At 46.8% G+C, this 15404-nt stretch overlaps 1 protein-coding gene across 1 annotated transcript in view; it reads left to right on the top strand.

Moving 5' to 3' along the window:
* Nucleotides 1-15404, top strand: part of TMEM135 (transmembrane protein 135) — a 250577-nt gene that overhangs the window by 23412 nt on the left and 211761 nt on the right. The window contains exon 2 of the mRNA XM_083170175.1: nucleotides 5704-5831. Within this exon, the coding sequence (XP_083026301.1) occupies nucleotides 5704-5831 (128 nt within the window). The remainder of the gene's footprint in view (nucleotides 1-5703; nucleotides 5832-15404) is intronic.

The raw sequence follows: 15404 nt of genomic DNA, 5'->3' as shown, positions 1-15404 counted from the left end.
TTAGCATGATTTGTCTACTATATGTACAATGGTAATAGAAATTTCTAGGCCAAGACGACACTGATCATTTTGGCCAGCAATCGTCCTTATGTGACCACAGGTGATTGTCACAAATTCCCATTTCCATCAAGACGTAACAGCCGGCATGATTATGGCAAAGTGGGCACACAGTGCATGGTCTGCGCTGGCCTGGGGCCCTGTCATCCTGCAGCTCTCACCAGCTGTCGGAAGACGGTGCAATACATGTAGCCGGGTCATTTGGATGCGACTCATGCGCAAGTACAGAAGATGAAGGAGGGTGGATTTCATAGGTCAGTGCTTTGTGGTTGCATGCTGAGTGCATGGTAATTAGGCAGGCATTGTGGTTGCTGTTTGTAGGTTTATCCCCACTGGTAGTTACTGACGTATTTACTAGCATTGCTAACCTTTTTGTCAATGGGTCTGACGGTACAAATATTGTTTGGAGTGCCGCCATATGTTATATAAAATGTAAAGGTTTGGGTGACCTGTGAAGAGTTATCAGGATCTGTAGATTGTAAGCTTCTTGGAGCAGGGCCCTCTTCTCTTGCACTTCAATTATAGCGGTCTCCTACACATTGACCGTCTATACCAGCATCTCTTCTCACTTGTAATCATATATCTCTTCCAACAATAACCCACCCCTGGTAGTACGGACACCCCCCCTGCTTCCCTACATTTCCACTGTATTGTGTACTAAGAATTGTGCTGCTCATTGTTACCTGTGCTCTGTTAGTTCTGTGCACCCTGTATTGTTCTAATATGGGCCCTATGTACGGCGCTGCCAACCACTTGTGGCACCGTTATAAATAAATGTAGTAATAATAGGATAGAGGTGGCTACAACACTTCTGGAATTTTATACGGTAAACATGGGCAAAGAGGCACATTTTCAGGGTATGTGTGAAGGTTTGGGGGCCAGAGGCAATTGTTTTGGGGGCAAGCATGTCTGGGAAAGACCTGTATGAGGGTCTGTGAACAGATAATAAGTGGTCTATTTACTAAAGGGCTAATTTTTGATAGATTACAGATTAATTTAAGACTATTTTAACCGATGGTGGATTCCATGGTTTAATAACACATTTATTAACCCAAGTGAATTTGTCAAAATAAGTGTGAAAATTGCCAAGCAGACGTTTTTATTCGTCATTATGACCTGTAATGTTTACCTTTTTATATAGGAAATAATACACACACACACACACACAAAAAAATATTTGAATTTATATAACAAATGTGAGCGGTGCTGTCAATTTTAGTGGATGTTTTGCACATTCTTACAGAGATGTTGGAACTCAAAGGGTTAACGATTTATCTTCATGTTCAAATGTTTTTTAAAGTGTGTTTTAGCCCTAAGAGCTCTCCGATTGTCTTTGGCACATAGCTGGGTAATTGCATTGTTGAGTTATCAGTGGACATAGAGTGCCCATTGGGGAAGCCTAATATATGCCCTTATTCAGATCTGATCGCAGTACAAATTTGTTTGGAAAATGGGCAAAACCATGTGCACTGCAGGTGGGGCAGATGTAACATGTGCAGAGAGAGTTATATTTGGGTGGGGTGTATTGAAACTGAAATCTAAATTAGAGTGTAAAAATAATGCAGCCGTTATTTACCCTGCACAGAAACAAAATAACTCCCCCAAATCTAACTCTCTATGCACATGTTACATCTGCCCCACCTGCAGTGCACATGGTTTTGCCCATTTTCCAAACAAATTTGTACTGTGATCAGATCTGAATAAAGGCCATAATCTCCAAATGCAGGTTACAGATGCCTGTCACTATTCTTAGCAGCAGTAAAAAGTGGAAAGGCAACGCCGCTGGGGACCCGCCCTTAGGCCTTAGGTAGCAGAGGGGTTAGAATTACCCCTAAAATTATCATTTATATTGCCTTTTAGACTGTGTGTGTGTGTATTGCTATCCTGTGATCCTGTGTCAGCATGTTACTGTAAATATGTGATAGAGCCGGAGCGTAGCGGGTTGCTCTAAGCCCCGTTCCTGGACAGGAAATTAAAGTCTCCTCTCAGCGCATCAGGTAAAGCTGCCATGCTTTGTCCTGTCTCATGTAATATCTGCTTATTTTCTCAGTAACCCCACACAAAGCAGACAATGGGATCTTCCTCTCCACCAATCTGTAGAGTGCTAGAGACTGTATGCCAATCAGGAGCTGATTGGCCGGTGATATAGTACCAGGCACCTTATCACTTCTCTTCCCTTATCACTGATTTATACATCTACCCCAAAATCTGTTTCTGCTGTTGTCCTACTTCCAGTTCATTGAGAAGTGCATCCAGTTTAACACCACGCACTAAAACCATTTATCTTGAGTTTTCCTTTAAAAACAGAATTGCCATTTGGTATGATGTGTGTACTTAGAAGTCCAAGATGTTTAATGTTATGTAATCAGTGTAGGAAATGTTTATATACAATCTGTGCTATGTAGCGCGCTGTTTCCTTAGCTAGGGTTACATCCACTGTCATTCATACACGATACGAGTTCACTCATCATGAAATGACTCCATGTTTTTGGTTGTTTGAAGGGTAGGCGGGGTTTTAGGTTGACTCCCATAACAAACCTGATATCGGAGGACGTCTGTTGCCGGGTGAAAGGAATCGGGGGACAAGCCGGGGTCACGACAAGCAGAAACTGTGTGCTGTTTAACAAGCCCGAATCAGAACGCGGGCGATGAGACAGAGACATCGTCATCGGGTAACGGCAGAAGTAACAAGGCGATGTCACATGTACAAATCACAGTAATCAGGCGAAGGAAACGGAAAGCAGCTTGGGTTAAATAGAGCAGAGCTTCCTCTGATTTGGCCACTGATTAGGAAACCGTATAAAGGGCCTGATTCAGACCTGGAGAATTAGCAGCGACCAGCGATTCGATAAACGCCGCCCGGCTAGAATAAAATCCTGCCCTGTGAATTAATGTAGTGATGTGCGTGGCTGCTAATCTGTTCACTGCCGCGCAAATATGTCCAAATCCATTCGTAAGTCGCTCGCTATCGATTGGTCGCAAGCACTGAGCGACTCTTGACTCGGCGAATGCGAAGAAGTCAGCCTGTTCAAGGCTGGATCCGTCTAAACGCACCCTCCCCTAAAACGCTCGGGCACGCCTGTGTTTATTTATAGGTGCGCTTGGATTTTATTTAACATGCACGTGAAACAACAGGGTACAATTTCCGGTCAATCACCTTTGCAAATGGCTAGAATAGGAAAAAGTATGCACCAAATGCCCAAATAATGCCCAAAACACATCCAGTGTCTGTATTACATGCTTACACATATTTCCGCCTTCAGTCAGTTGCTGCAGATAGCCCCATATTTTGCATACAGTTGCTCAGAAAGGATCAGATGCACTAAGCTTCAAATGTGATAAAATGGAGACCGATAAACAGCCAGCCAATCAGCTCCTACCTGCCATGTCACAGGCTGGGTTTAAAAAATGTCAGACAGGAGCTGATTGGCTGGCTGTTTATCACTCTCCATTTTATCACATTTGAAGCTTAGTGCATCCGGCCCAATGTCTGTTGGAGCTAAGACGCCAGCAACTTTTACTACTGCTCTGCACAAGATCTGCGTCACACTTCTGCACGGATCACTAGCTCCCACTCACTATTACAGGACTTTCATCGGGCTGCTCCCATCCTATGGAATGTCCTTCCACGCACAATAAGACTCTCCACTAGCCTCCAAACTTTCCAGCGTTCCCTGAAAACCCACCTCTTCAGGCAAGCCTATCATATTTAAGTTCTACACGCATAACCCTCTGAGGCACTTATGTGTTATATAGCTTCCCTTCTGGACTTGTAACTTGGTGGGACTGCTATGCTATTACTGGTGCCTGTCCTTGTGTTTCCCTCCTATGTCCTAGTTTCCCTTATAATTGTAAAGGGCAATGGAATCTGCTGCGCTATATATGAAACAGTAAAGAAATACAAATAAATAAAATAAATACTGTGATCCAGAGATGGGCCGGAGTCCTGCAGCACACAGATTTCCGATTATCGGGAATCCTCGGCTGTGTATGTTCAGAACGGGTCTGGTAATATCGCCTGTAGCTGTGCCCCCCCCTCTCCCCCTGCATTCCTGGATAGGGCGATGTGTGATCACATATTTTGGGAGAGGAGAGCCAGGGGTCTGTATGTCACCACACAGACTTCCTGGCCTATCAGACTCCTCTTCAAATGGCCAGCTGCGTACGTTGCGGTGCAGGGATCGCAGTCACGTGCAGGAGGTGTCTGCTGATCAGACCGAAATACAATTTACATTTCCGTCCATCTCTAAACCCCCCCCCCTAAAAAAAATGGTCACAATACACCTAAACTTGACTTATTACCTCCCACACCGGTCACTGTCAATCATATGTCCAAATCCTCCTTGCGACCACCTCCGATAATGTTATGCATGCACAGTCAATAATTGCTCAATTGCGCACACGTCCTCCTTCAAATTCAGCCCCTTATACCCTTTTCACATCACTAAAATAACCCGGGTGGCTGACTTAACGACCCGGGTCGAGGTGCTGTGTGAAAGAACCAAAACTTGTAACCCGGGGCGAGCAACCAGGCAGTGCGACCCGAGGTATAATGGATGACCCAGGTTTAGTGTGATAGCATCAAACCTGGGATTGCGATCCTGGTTCCGACTTGTGTCTGAAAGGGGTATTGGTCTTCTGCCACTACAAAAATACTAATATAGTGCAGGGGTCCTCAAACTATATTGCTCTGGGACCCCATCAGACAATGAGTCAGGACCCACAGTTTGAGAATTGCTGATCTAGTGTGTATGGTAGACTGGGTCAGATGTATTAAGCCTGGAAAAGAGATAAGGTGCCCATACACAGTGCAATATTTCTGCGCGTTTTGAACTACATCGCATCACGTGCGTTTCGCATGCGATGCGATCCGAAGCCAGTTGAATAAGCATGGGCTGCACAGACTTTATGCGAACCAGCCAATTGACTTGACAGCATTGACTTGGCGCCCGCCCCTATTTCCCCAATCGGAAATAGCGGCGGAGATTGAATTACCCCCCTATGTCACAGCAAACCTTTTTCCCCATAGGGTGCGAACAGCATGAGACCTACTTGATAACCTAATTCTTTCTGCCCTTTCCATGACCCTCCCTGACTCTATCTCCCAGTTCAGGTCCGTGTACAGATAATGCAGTATAGCTCCAGGTTACATTGTCGGATAAGGAGGGTTGTACCCTATTGATGTAGGCCTGCAGCAGGTCACAAGTCATTATATCAGTGACACCTGGATTGATTTTTCTAATCAACACTTAAACGAGCAAATACCAATTCCAGATATCTGTTGGCATTATTAGCAACATAAACATGACTTTCACTGTCCCACTCAGGGAATTAGCCTGTCCAGCAGCAAAATAAGCCCTGACCCCACTCTTTCCAAACCCCACCCCTTTGCTGGTGATGCCCCGCCCTTTTCGGGTTCGAATAGGGGATGTCCTGCATAATAATGGCAGATGCATCTAATGAAGTTCTTCTGGTCCATTAAGCTTATAGTCTGGAATTTGGCGAGGCAACATGGTTTTTACATGGTCACCAGGAGTTCGCTTCAGGAATCAAAGCAGCGTTACTTACTGATGTGCTGTTTAACCTAGTATGTCATACTGCCCCTTGGCTGCCATGTTAAACCCCCCTTTTCTGTTTATTTTACAGGTAGCCGCAATCCTCCGCAGGAGAAAATTAGATTACTACATCCATAGACTACTGCCGGAACTGCTGCGCTCCACGTCCTTCCTAACTGCTAATGGAAGCCTGTATATTGCCTTCTTCTGTATACTGAGGTCAGTATGTGACGCTCTGCTGGCGGGCTCTGGTCAGTGACTGCCCTTTGGAAGAGCTTTGTGATGAAATAAAGATGTGATAAGTAATGCTGCTTGCTCGCCGGAAAGCGCAACCTTTGTTGGTCCAATGGCCGATATGGGAGACTGTGTAACATTTGTAGGGTCTGCTATAAAATGTAATTTGTCTCTAGACATTGCTCACCACAGGTAGAGGTCAATAGCAGAGTTACCTTATGGACATTCTGTTCTCAATAACTCTTCATCTATATATATATAAGTCTAGTGTCTGTGAGTCTCTGAAACACATCTGCTGGCAGAGCGTGAAACTACATCTCTTTCTCACACATGCACAAACACAGAAGGTAGCATACTAGCTTTCGAAGCTGTTGCTTCGAGCAGGCTTACTAGTGTTCCCATATGTTATAACATATCCTCGCCCTCTACCCTGTAACATATACTCACATCCCTTATGTGACAGATTCCCCCTCAGTAGTAACAATCCCCTCGCCCTTAACACATTTCCCCTCCCATCTGTAACACACACCCTCCCGTTTGTGACACATCCCTCCCTCCCCTTTGTATCACATTCCCCCCTTTCCTCTGTAACACCCCCCATCCCACTGTAACACATATATCCCTTCAGTAGTAAAAATCCCCCACCATATCGCATACTCCGTCAGTAGTAACCATCTCCCCACAGTAAAACATATCCCCTCAGCAGTAACAATATCCCCACTGTAACACATATCCCCTTAGTAGTAGCAATCCCCCCACAGTAAAACATATCCCCTTAGTAATAACAATCCCCCCACAGTAAAACATATCCCCTTAGTAGTAACAATCCCCCCACAGTAAAATTTATCCCCTCAGTAGTAACACAAACCCCCACTGTAACACATATTCCCTTAGTAGTAACTATCCCCCCACAGTAAAACCTATCCCTTCAGGAGTAACACAAACCCCCACAGTAAAACTTACCACCTGTGTAGTAACACAAACCCCCACTGCAACACATATCCCCTTAATAGTAACAATCCTCCCACAGTATAGCTTATCTCCTCAGAAGTAAGAATCCTCCCATCGTATCACAAACCCCCTCAGTAGTAAGAATCTCCCCACAGTAACACATACTTCCTTAGTAGTATCAATCCCCACACAGTAAAACATATCCCCTTAGTAGTAACAATCCCCCTACAGTAAAACATATCCCCTCAGTAGTAACAATCTCCATACTGTAACATATACCAACCCCCCCCCCTCTTCCCGCAGTAACACATACCCCCAGTAGTACCTTTTTCTCCCCACCCTCCATCTCTCCGGTTTCAACCTGAAGCTGGCACCGTGGTTTCTCTAGTCACTTTCATACTGCTAGGGGGTTGGTTGGGCCGAAGCATTGAATGGTTAAACACCAATACAGTATGTGAAATAAGATTATGGTGCCACCAGCATACCCCTAGTAGTGTGTAACCTCCCCAAAAGATGAAATGAGGGATAATCAGCTTTATAGAGGAACTATGGCCATGAATATTACTCACTGGAGTGTTAGGATCGCAGGGCGGTGTGGTCACATGATGTGGTCACATGATGCTGGGACCTGTTGTAGCAGTGACTAGATGAGGTCGCCACACATTGGGGTAAAGTTAATAGCCCCCTAGGAATGGGCAGAACCGCCTTGGTGGTGGCACATTGCGGTAAACTATAGCAACCAATAAACAGCTGGCTTTCATCTGTCTGGCACTGGGTTTCTCCCCAAGTGTCCCCTATGGCAGTAATATTATACATTTTTCTGTGGTAAATTTTACCAATCCAGGAACAAGGATTAGTGAATGCAGCTGATACCTGGGGTTACGTGTCCCGCAGATTCAGTATCTGGGGTGTAATGCAGACTAATAAATGCACGTGTCTGATTGGTTGCTATGGATTATTGCACCGTGCAAGTTTGTTCCAATTAATAACATAGAAATTCCTATAAATCTGTGCAATTTAAACAAGGTAATAGGCCATTTCCCATTGCTGTCTTAAAACCCCCCTGTAAAAGCAGATTTATTTAAAAATCACACCTGGAATCAATTATTCCAAGTACTGCTTGTAATTCTGATTGGAACGGAGCAATCTTAGCCTGCAGATTATATCTTTATTTATATACTGTATGAATAGCAATATTGTCGGAATAATACATTAAGGCCCTTATTCTGGTTCACTCATAAAGGCAAATTCCTTCTCAGATGGACAAAACCATGTGCAGTGCAGGTGGGGCAGATGTAACATGTGCAGAGAGAATTGGATTTGGGTGAGTTATTTTGTTTCTGTGCAGAGTAAACACTGACTGCTTTATTTTTACACTGCAATATAGAACTCACTTGGAAGTAAAGCCCCACCCAAATCTAACTCTCTCTGCACAAGTAACATCTACCCCACCTGCAGTGCAGCATGGTTTTTTCCAATTAATTAGGAATTTGCCTTTGCGAGTGAACCACTTCTGAGACTTGTAGTGCTAAGCACTAAACGCTGCCAACCAGAACAATTATAATTAACTCTGATTTTAAGAGTAAAATAGAGGCGCTTAGCATCACTTTGGCCAAAAATATGGATGCACCTACCACGACCAGGTGACCCCATTAGTTGGGTCAGTACAGAGCATGCCCCAAGGTATCATACTAGTGAGAAGTAGCAGTTAAAATTTCAGATGTATCAAGTTTCAAAAAGTGATCCACTGCAGAGTGATAAACAACCAGCCAATCAGCTCTAGCCAGTCATTTTTCAAACCCAGCCGGTAAAATGACAGGTAGGAGCTGATTGGCTGGTTGTTTATCTCCGCTTTTTCACTTTTTTGAAGATGAATACATCTACCCGAAAGCGTTGAAAGTTGTTACATTAGTAAGAAGTAGCCGTTAAGTGTGTTACATAGGCGGTAGGTAATAATTAGGGTATTTAAAAAGTGTTACATTAGTAAAAATGCAATCTATTGTAGAACTACAAGTCTGAGCCTGCCCTGCGGGTACATCCTGATTCACAGCATACGAAAGTGAAATATGGGACCAGCCGGGAAGCCGCTAGATGTTTGTCTAATAGCGCAGTACTCTAACCATAAACACCCCTAATTGTAACCATCCTTGTCTAATCTAGCAGTAATAGACACAATAAGGAGACGGTGTGTGTGCGGATCAGTATTTCAGCACTCGCTGCTGTGTTCTCCTACACTGCTACAAACAAACAGATGTGCCGGTTATACTAAGCAGGCTCCTCTGAGTCATAACAATCAATTAGCAGATGTGAGGTTACGGGACACGCAGGAGGGACCACATCACGGCTGGGGGGGGGGGGGGGGGGGAGGAGTATCGCATACAAACGCACATGCTTACTACGGGGGTTATATATGATATTATTACACAAGAGGAGAGAGAGAAACTCCAACATGTTTCTACAGCAAAACATTAACAGGGGAGAATATAAAATCGGGGACTTCGGGGGCGGCCGGACGTTTTTCGAGTTTGTGATCTAGTTTGAAAGCTAAAAAGCTATTGTGATCTAACTGGGATGAAGTTTCCCCGATAAACACACCCGGAGTAAAACCTGTGATCCCCTACCATCGGCCACACTGATGAAACCAACCCCCCCCCCCACACACACACACACAGCTTCTCTGCTGCTCCCAGCCACTCCGCTCCTGCCCACCCGCAGCCGTTTTGGAGGATGGGGTTTTTAAAAAAAATAAAAATTATTTGGGAGGACAATCTCCAAGGATTGAAAACATTTCCCAGGATTTGCATCCCTAGATGCGAGCTGCCCTCCACCAGCAGTCCCCGCTAAGCACCTCCGCTGATACTTTCACACTCAGGTGATCAGAATGGTCTTGGGGGAGGGTCTTTGACAACAGCTCGCCCTGTTTCAATCAGACTGAGTGAAAGGGGGATAGCTGATTGTGGAATGTTAGTGTAATGCTACCCATACACTTGTGCGATTGCATTCCACGCGATATTGGGTTTGATTTCCCTCGAAGCTCACCTTTCGATAAATCGCATCGAAAAAGCTTTTTTTTTTTACGTACCATTGTGCGTACAATCATGAGATTTATAGAATGCCCCTTGCGATAAAAAAATCGGGCGGCAACGCATGATCGAATGCAATTGCATCGAATGCTGTAAGAAACACACCAGATTATCGAACAGATCTGCGCACAGCGGGGGGAAGAGGAGAGGCCGGGAAGTGAGCAGAAATCTTCAGGAATCTAATGTGCACAAAACGGCATTCGACCGCACGTACAATTCGATAAATATTATGTGCAGAATATAAGGTCATGAGACACGAGATTTGACCGGCGTGCCCATGCTTCGCATGGTACACAAAATGCACATAGAATCATTATCGAACAGATGTCGTCAAAATCGTATGATTACATGCTATATCTCAGAAGTGTATGGGCAGCATTAGACCCACCATGGCCCATGCTGATTCGGAGGGCAGGTACGTCTCTCTGGGAACACACTATGCAGCATGTTAGATACAGTGCACCGTTATACCATGGGACGTAGTGTTCCTTCTAGGAACAGCGGTGGGCAGGGCGCTGCTGCACGGGGCCAGCGTTAGGGGGCGGACGTCACTGGACCGGGCCCGCCAACGTCACTGTTGTGGGCAGTACCGGGCCAGCCCGGTCCCTAAAGGAGGCGGGCCCGGCCCCTCTGAAGTCTCTGCACTGCTGAGGAAGTACCGGGCGTCGCCATCTACGGCGGCGCTGGGCTTCCCCGGTCACACTGGTGGGGTCGGATTCAGGCTCTTTTAGCAGGGCGCTGCTAGAGGGGCAGGGTGCATTTTGCCCTTTAAAAAATCGTGCAGGGTGCGTCGCCCCTCTAAAACAGCCTGGCGGGAACACTAGGTCATATATTGTGTACAGCGTTGCAATGAGGTGTTACATCATATCATTGTGTTGCGGGGTCACACCATTGGATGGGGGTATATTCAGCTTTAGGGTCTATTTACTAAGCCTTGGAGAGAGATAAAGTGGATGGCGATAAAGTACCATCCAATCATTTCCTAACTAAATGTTCAAACCCAGCCTGTGACATGGCATTTAGGAGCTGATTGACTGGTACTTGATCTCTGGCTTAGACCAAGTGAGCGGAATGCGTGTCCTTATATTAAGGAGTAGCGGAGGAGTAGTGTGCGGTCAGGAATCGGATCCCTCTGTGTCTGACCGCTGAGTGTGTACTGTCTCCACGCTAACGCCTGTAGGATTATTTCCGCTGCTTCGTCCACCCTGGATGTTAAGCAACATGGTTCATCTCCACGGCAATAAACGCAAATGCCTCTCCCCGACCGAATGTCCGGCCCTACATGCGAGTGATCGGAGATGTCTGACTACGGGGTGGGTGGCGACATCATGTGATGTCTGCGTTCTCACGAGGACACCCAGTGTTTTACTGGGCGCACCCACCGTTTTTATGGGCATGCCCAGGAAACATTGGGTGTTCCCATTGGACAACCCCTCCCTACCCATTTCCCTCCCCGCTCTGTGTGAACGCCTTGCCGAAGGCATTCGTACAGTGGATCCGCATATTTTTGACGATACGCGCACGCAGACCCGCAGCATCGGTCCCCGGACCAAATTCGCATTTTAGCGATTGAACCAGAATCACCCCCAAGACTGTTGTTTCCATCACTTATATTCGGGATGTAATAAGGGTGTGTGAGCGGTGGTATTGTGCTCGGCTTGGGGAGAGTCCTTCCATCTGGCTAGCAGGGGGCATTTAGATGGCACTTGGCATCCACAACTACTGCTGCAGTGCCACCGGCAAGCTCCGGATATGGGCACCTCTGTACAGTGCTGAAGAGCCAGGCAGTGATTCTCTTCCTGGTGCCTGATGGCCCCGCCCCCTTGGAATGGCATCATGTGCTCAAGGGTGTGGCTAGTACAGAACACCTTATTAGTATCTTTAGTATTTTCAGACAGAAAAAAGTCTAATTTCTGCACCATTATTAAATTCTAGTTTTAAACATTTGGGATGTTTTGAGTCTTTAATTAAATATCATTAAACTCAAAAATCAAATCAAACTGTTGGCAGAATTTTACAGCTAGTTTTTGCAAAGTGAACAGCTGGCACCGGGCTCTGCTGGGCGCCCGGGGCTATGTTACACATCTGTTTGATGCCTTAATGTAATAACACTAGCGCATTGAAGTGTTGGTGCATGGAAATCTGGCTTGACAGGAGGGAGGTGCTCAATTATCTTTGCACGTAGCTGGCAAAGGGATCCTGGGGTTCGCAGAACCTCTGCGGTAGAACTCGAAATCTGTATTTATTACATTCCACTAAATACAAAATTCTATAGCTTTATTGCTGGTTACAAAAAAAATCTAAATAACTAGATACAAGCCTAAAATAACAGAACAGTAATGTCAGCGCCACCGGCTGTGAGTGCCCGGATGGAGCACTTGATTTGCTCCGCCGTGCACCATCGAATGGCCTCTGGTACGCACAACACTTGAACCCCCCCCCCCATGGAGTTGAGGAGCAGTGTTAGCCTTTTATCATGGACTATGGGCCTGATTCACACGTGCTCTCTGGGATGCGAGTGTTCGGGGCCCAGCGAGAAGAAGGTCGCCACCGCCCCCCTGCCAGTGAAATCCCGCCTTACGAAGGGTTTTGCAGGAGATGCGATCGGATGTGTACTGGTACATAGCCGTCCGTGTGCGGCTACCTACAGGAAAAATCATTTGATTTTCACTTGATTTTTCCTCTTGTCTCTTGTGCTCTCAGCCACCGCATAGCCCAGGACTCACTCGACGGCTGCGAGCAAAACAGCCGCTTCCGGGCAGGCGCTGAAATCATGCGCCGAGCCCTAGCGGAAACTCCCAGCGTTTTGTTGGGCTCACCTGCAGTTTTTTTTTTGCATATTTTTTTTTTTTTTTAAATGCCCGGGATTCACCCTCACACATACACACAAATACACTCCCTGTCAATCCGGCTGCGAGCGGGTTCCAAACAGAAAAAGTTGCCGAATCCACTCGCATGTCCATTGCAGCCCGTGCGCAAGCGCAGTAGCGAATGAGTCTGAATCAGGCCTTCACACACAGTCTGTACAGTATTATTGCACTCAGTAATAGTTTTTAGACAGTTGACTTGATTCTGTTTCACTAAATGTACGTCTTACTCTCTCGCCCCTTCTCAGCCTATTGCTAGCTTAGTAGGGAGTTGGTTCTCAACAAGCTGGTGTTGGGTCAGTGGCAGGCTTGGCCCGCTGTGCAGAAAAGCCATCATGCATAGTCATACATAGGATTGCTCATCATCATTAAAGTTCCCATAGGAGTCTTGCACAGTGGGTTTCTATGGGATACTCTGGTTACAAATCAAGGCTTTATTTTGTTCGCAGCATTTGAGACGTGAGATATAATAAGCCATATCTACTGTCCAACATTGTCTGCTGGAGCCCAGCGCAACGGAGTCTTCCAGATTCCTATATGAAAGTACAAAGGTCCGGGCCTAGCCATGCGTTCCATTGTTCTGATTGAGTACATACTGTACCTCTCCTGCATTGTTCTGTTGTAGATGGACTCATGGGGACAAAACAAGACACACGTGTTTCCCTACTTGCACCAAGTAACCCATTCGTTAAACATTTCATTCCGAATACTTGCCTTCCACCGGCCCCGTCATTTGTGATCGTTCAATTTGGAAAGATTGGCATCCGCTGATAGATTGGCATCCGCTAATAGATGCAGCCCTGAGCATAATCCATATCGGGAGAGCCTGGGAACAGGGGAGCGAGGTCGAGGCTTGGGAAGCGGCTGTAAAATTCTTTAGTAAAGTCTTGTGTAATGAAGGGCAGCTGCGCTGGATTAAGGTTCCCCAGTGCACAGACCTATAGCGTGCTTACCTCCGCACACACAGAGGCTGCAGGACGGCGCTTACACCGCTGGAAATGTCAGGCTTTCTGAAAACATTGCGTCCCGGGGATATCTATCAATTATATCCAACACGATACCCAGCAAACACGACCAACATTCTCTGCCTCATAATGAAATGCAGATGAGAGCAGGGCGCGATTTGGAAAGCGGAGTAAGCCTGTCAGAACGCATGTTTAAAAAAAAAAACAAAAAAAACTTTTTGGGGGATTTTTGTAGGAATCCTTCACTTCGGAGTCTATAATCTGCTACACAAGCGGTTCAGGAAGTCGTGAAGCGGTAATCGAGTCTCCCGCTTGTTAACTGCAGGCAAAGGGTGGACATAGGAACCATTGGTTCCTATATTAACAGGCCTCATCTGTTTACAATATTGTACATGCTGGGTGCGCTAAGGAGGCATTGGGGATGCGGGTTTCCTTAAATTCCTTAATGCACGCAATTATGTAAATGGGTGATTTCCTAGATCTCTGGAGACCAAGCGACTTGCACTATAAGATATAACTAGCCGCGCCTTGTCATTTTCTGCCCCATTAAAGTGAGTCTGATGTCACTGGCCTTGGACTAGACAGAGAATTTCCGGTCACTTATACCCTTTTTCCATCTGCAAGCCGGGTCGCACAAGGGATTTTGTACCCGGCTACAACCTGGGTGCGACCCGGCTTGTAAACCCATTCACACTAGAGTCCCCAACCGGCATAATGCCGGGCGGGTGACGTCATCGGGAGGTGAGGTCGGGTTGGCGCTGGGAGATGAGCATCTCCCAGCGCCGGCTTTTACACTGTAGTGGGGGCAGTGGCGCCGGAACGGGGGGGCGAGGGGGCAGCTTGCCCCCCCCAAAATTACTGAGGCGCTAACAGGCCTGTAAGTGTGGCGGTACGGGGTAGTACGGCGTACCGCTAAGATATATTCTGCCGGTACCCCGTACCGCCATAAAACACTAATACGGAAATGCTACCACTGCGCATGCGCAGGATAGCGTGATAGCGGTCCCGGGAGTCTCCAAAGCCGCGGTAGTCTGACTGACTGCGGCGGCAGAAGAGGAGGAGGAGAACATGGCTGTGACGCCACGCAGCCTGACTCAGGACCGCGGAGGGGAGTCAGCCGTAGCATACTTTGGCAGCAGCCGCAACTGACTCCGGGAGGACGGCGGGACATGTGACAGGGCGCCCAGTGCTGGTAGGCTGGATGGATGCAAATTAATGTAAGTCTCCTCTTACGCTCCTCTGTCTCCTCCCAATGAAGGCTGGGGGCTGCAGCTGCTGCTCAGTCACAGAAGTCTTGTGGGGGCATATGTGTTGCACTGTGGGGTCATATATGGCACTGTGGGGGCATATCTGGCACTGGGGCATTCTTAGCACTATGGGGACATATGTGTGGCACTGTGGGGGCATATCTGGCACTGGGGGCATACCTAACACTGTGGGTTCATATACTGTGGGGGCATACTTAGCACTGTGGGGGCATATGTGTGGCATGTAGGGGCATATGTGTAGCACTGTGGGGGCATATCTGGCACTGGGGGCATACCTAACACTGTGGGTTCATATCTGGCACTGTGGGGCATACTTAGCACTGTGGGGGCATATGTGTGGCATGTAGGGGCATATGTGTAGCACTGTGGGGGCATATCTGGCACTGGGGGCATACCTAACACTGTGGGTTCATATCTGGCACTG

This window comes from Crinia signifera, chromosome 2 (genome assembly GCF_055691185.1).
Source record: "Crinia signifera chromosome 2, ASM5569118v1, whole genome shotgun sequence".
NCBI lineage: Eukaryota > Metazoa > Chordata > Amphibia > Anura > Myobatrachidae > Crinia > Crinia signifera.
The sequence above is the reverse complement of the archived record's forward strand: the minus strand, read 5'-3'. Positions and strand labels throughout refer to the sequence as shown.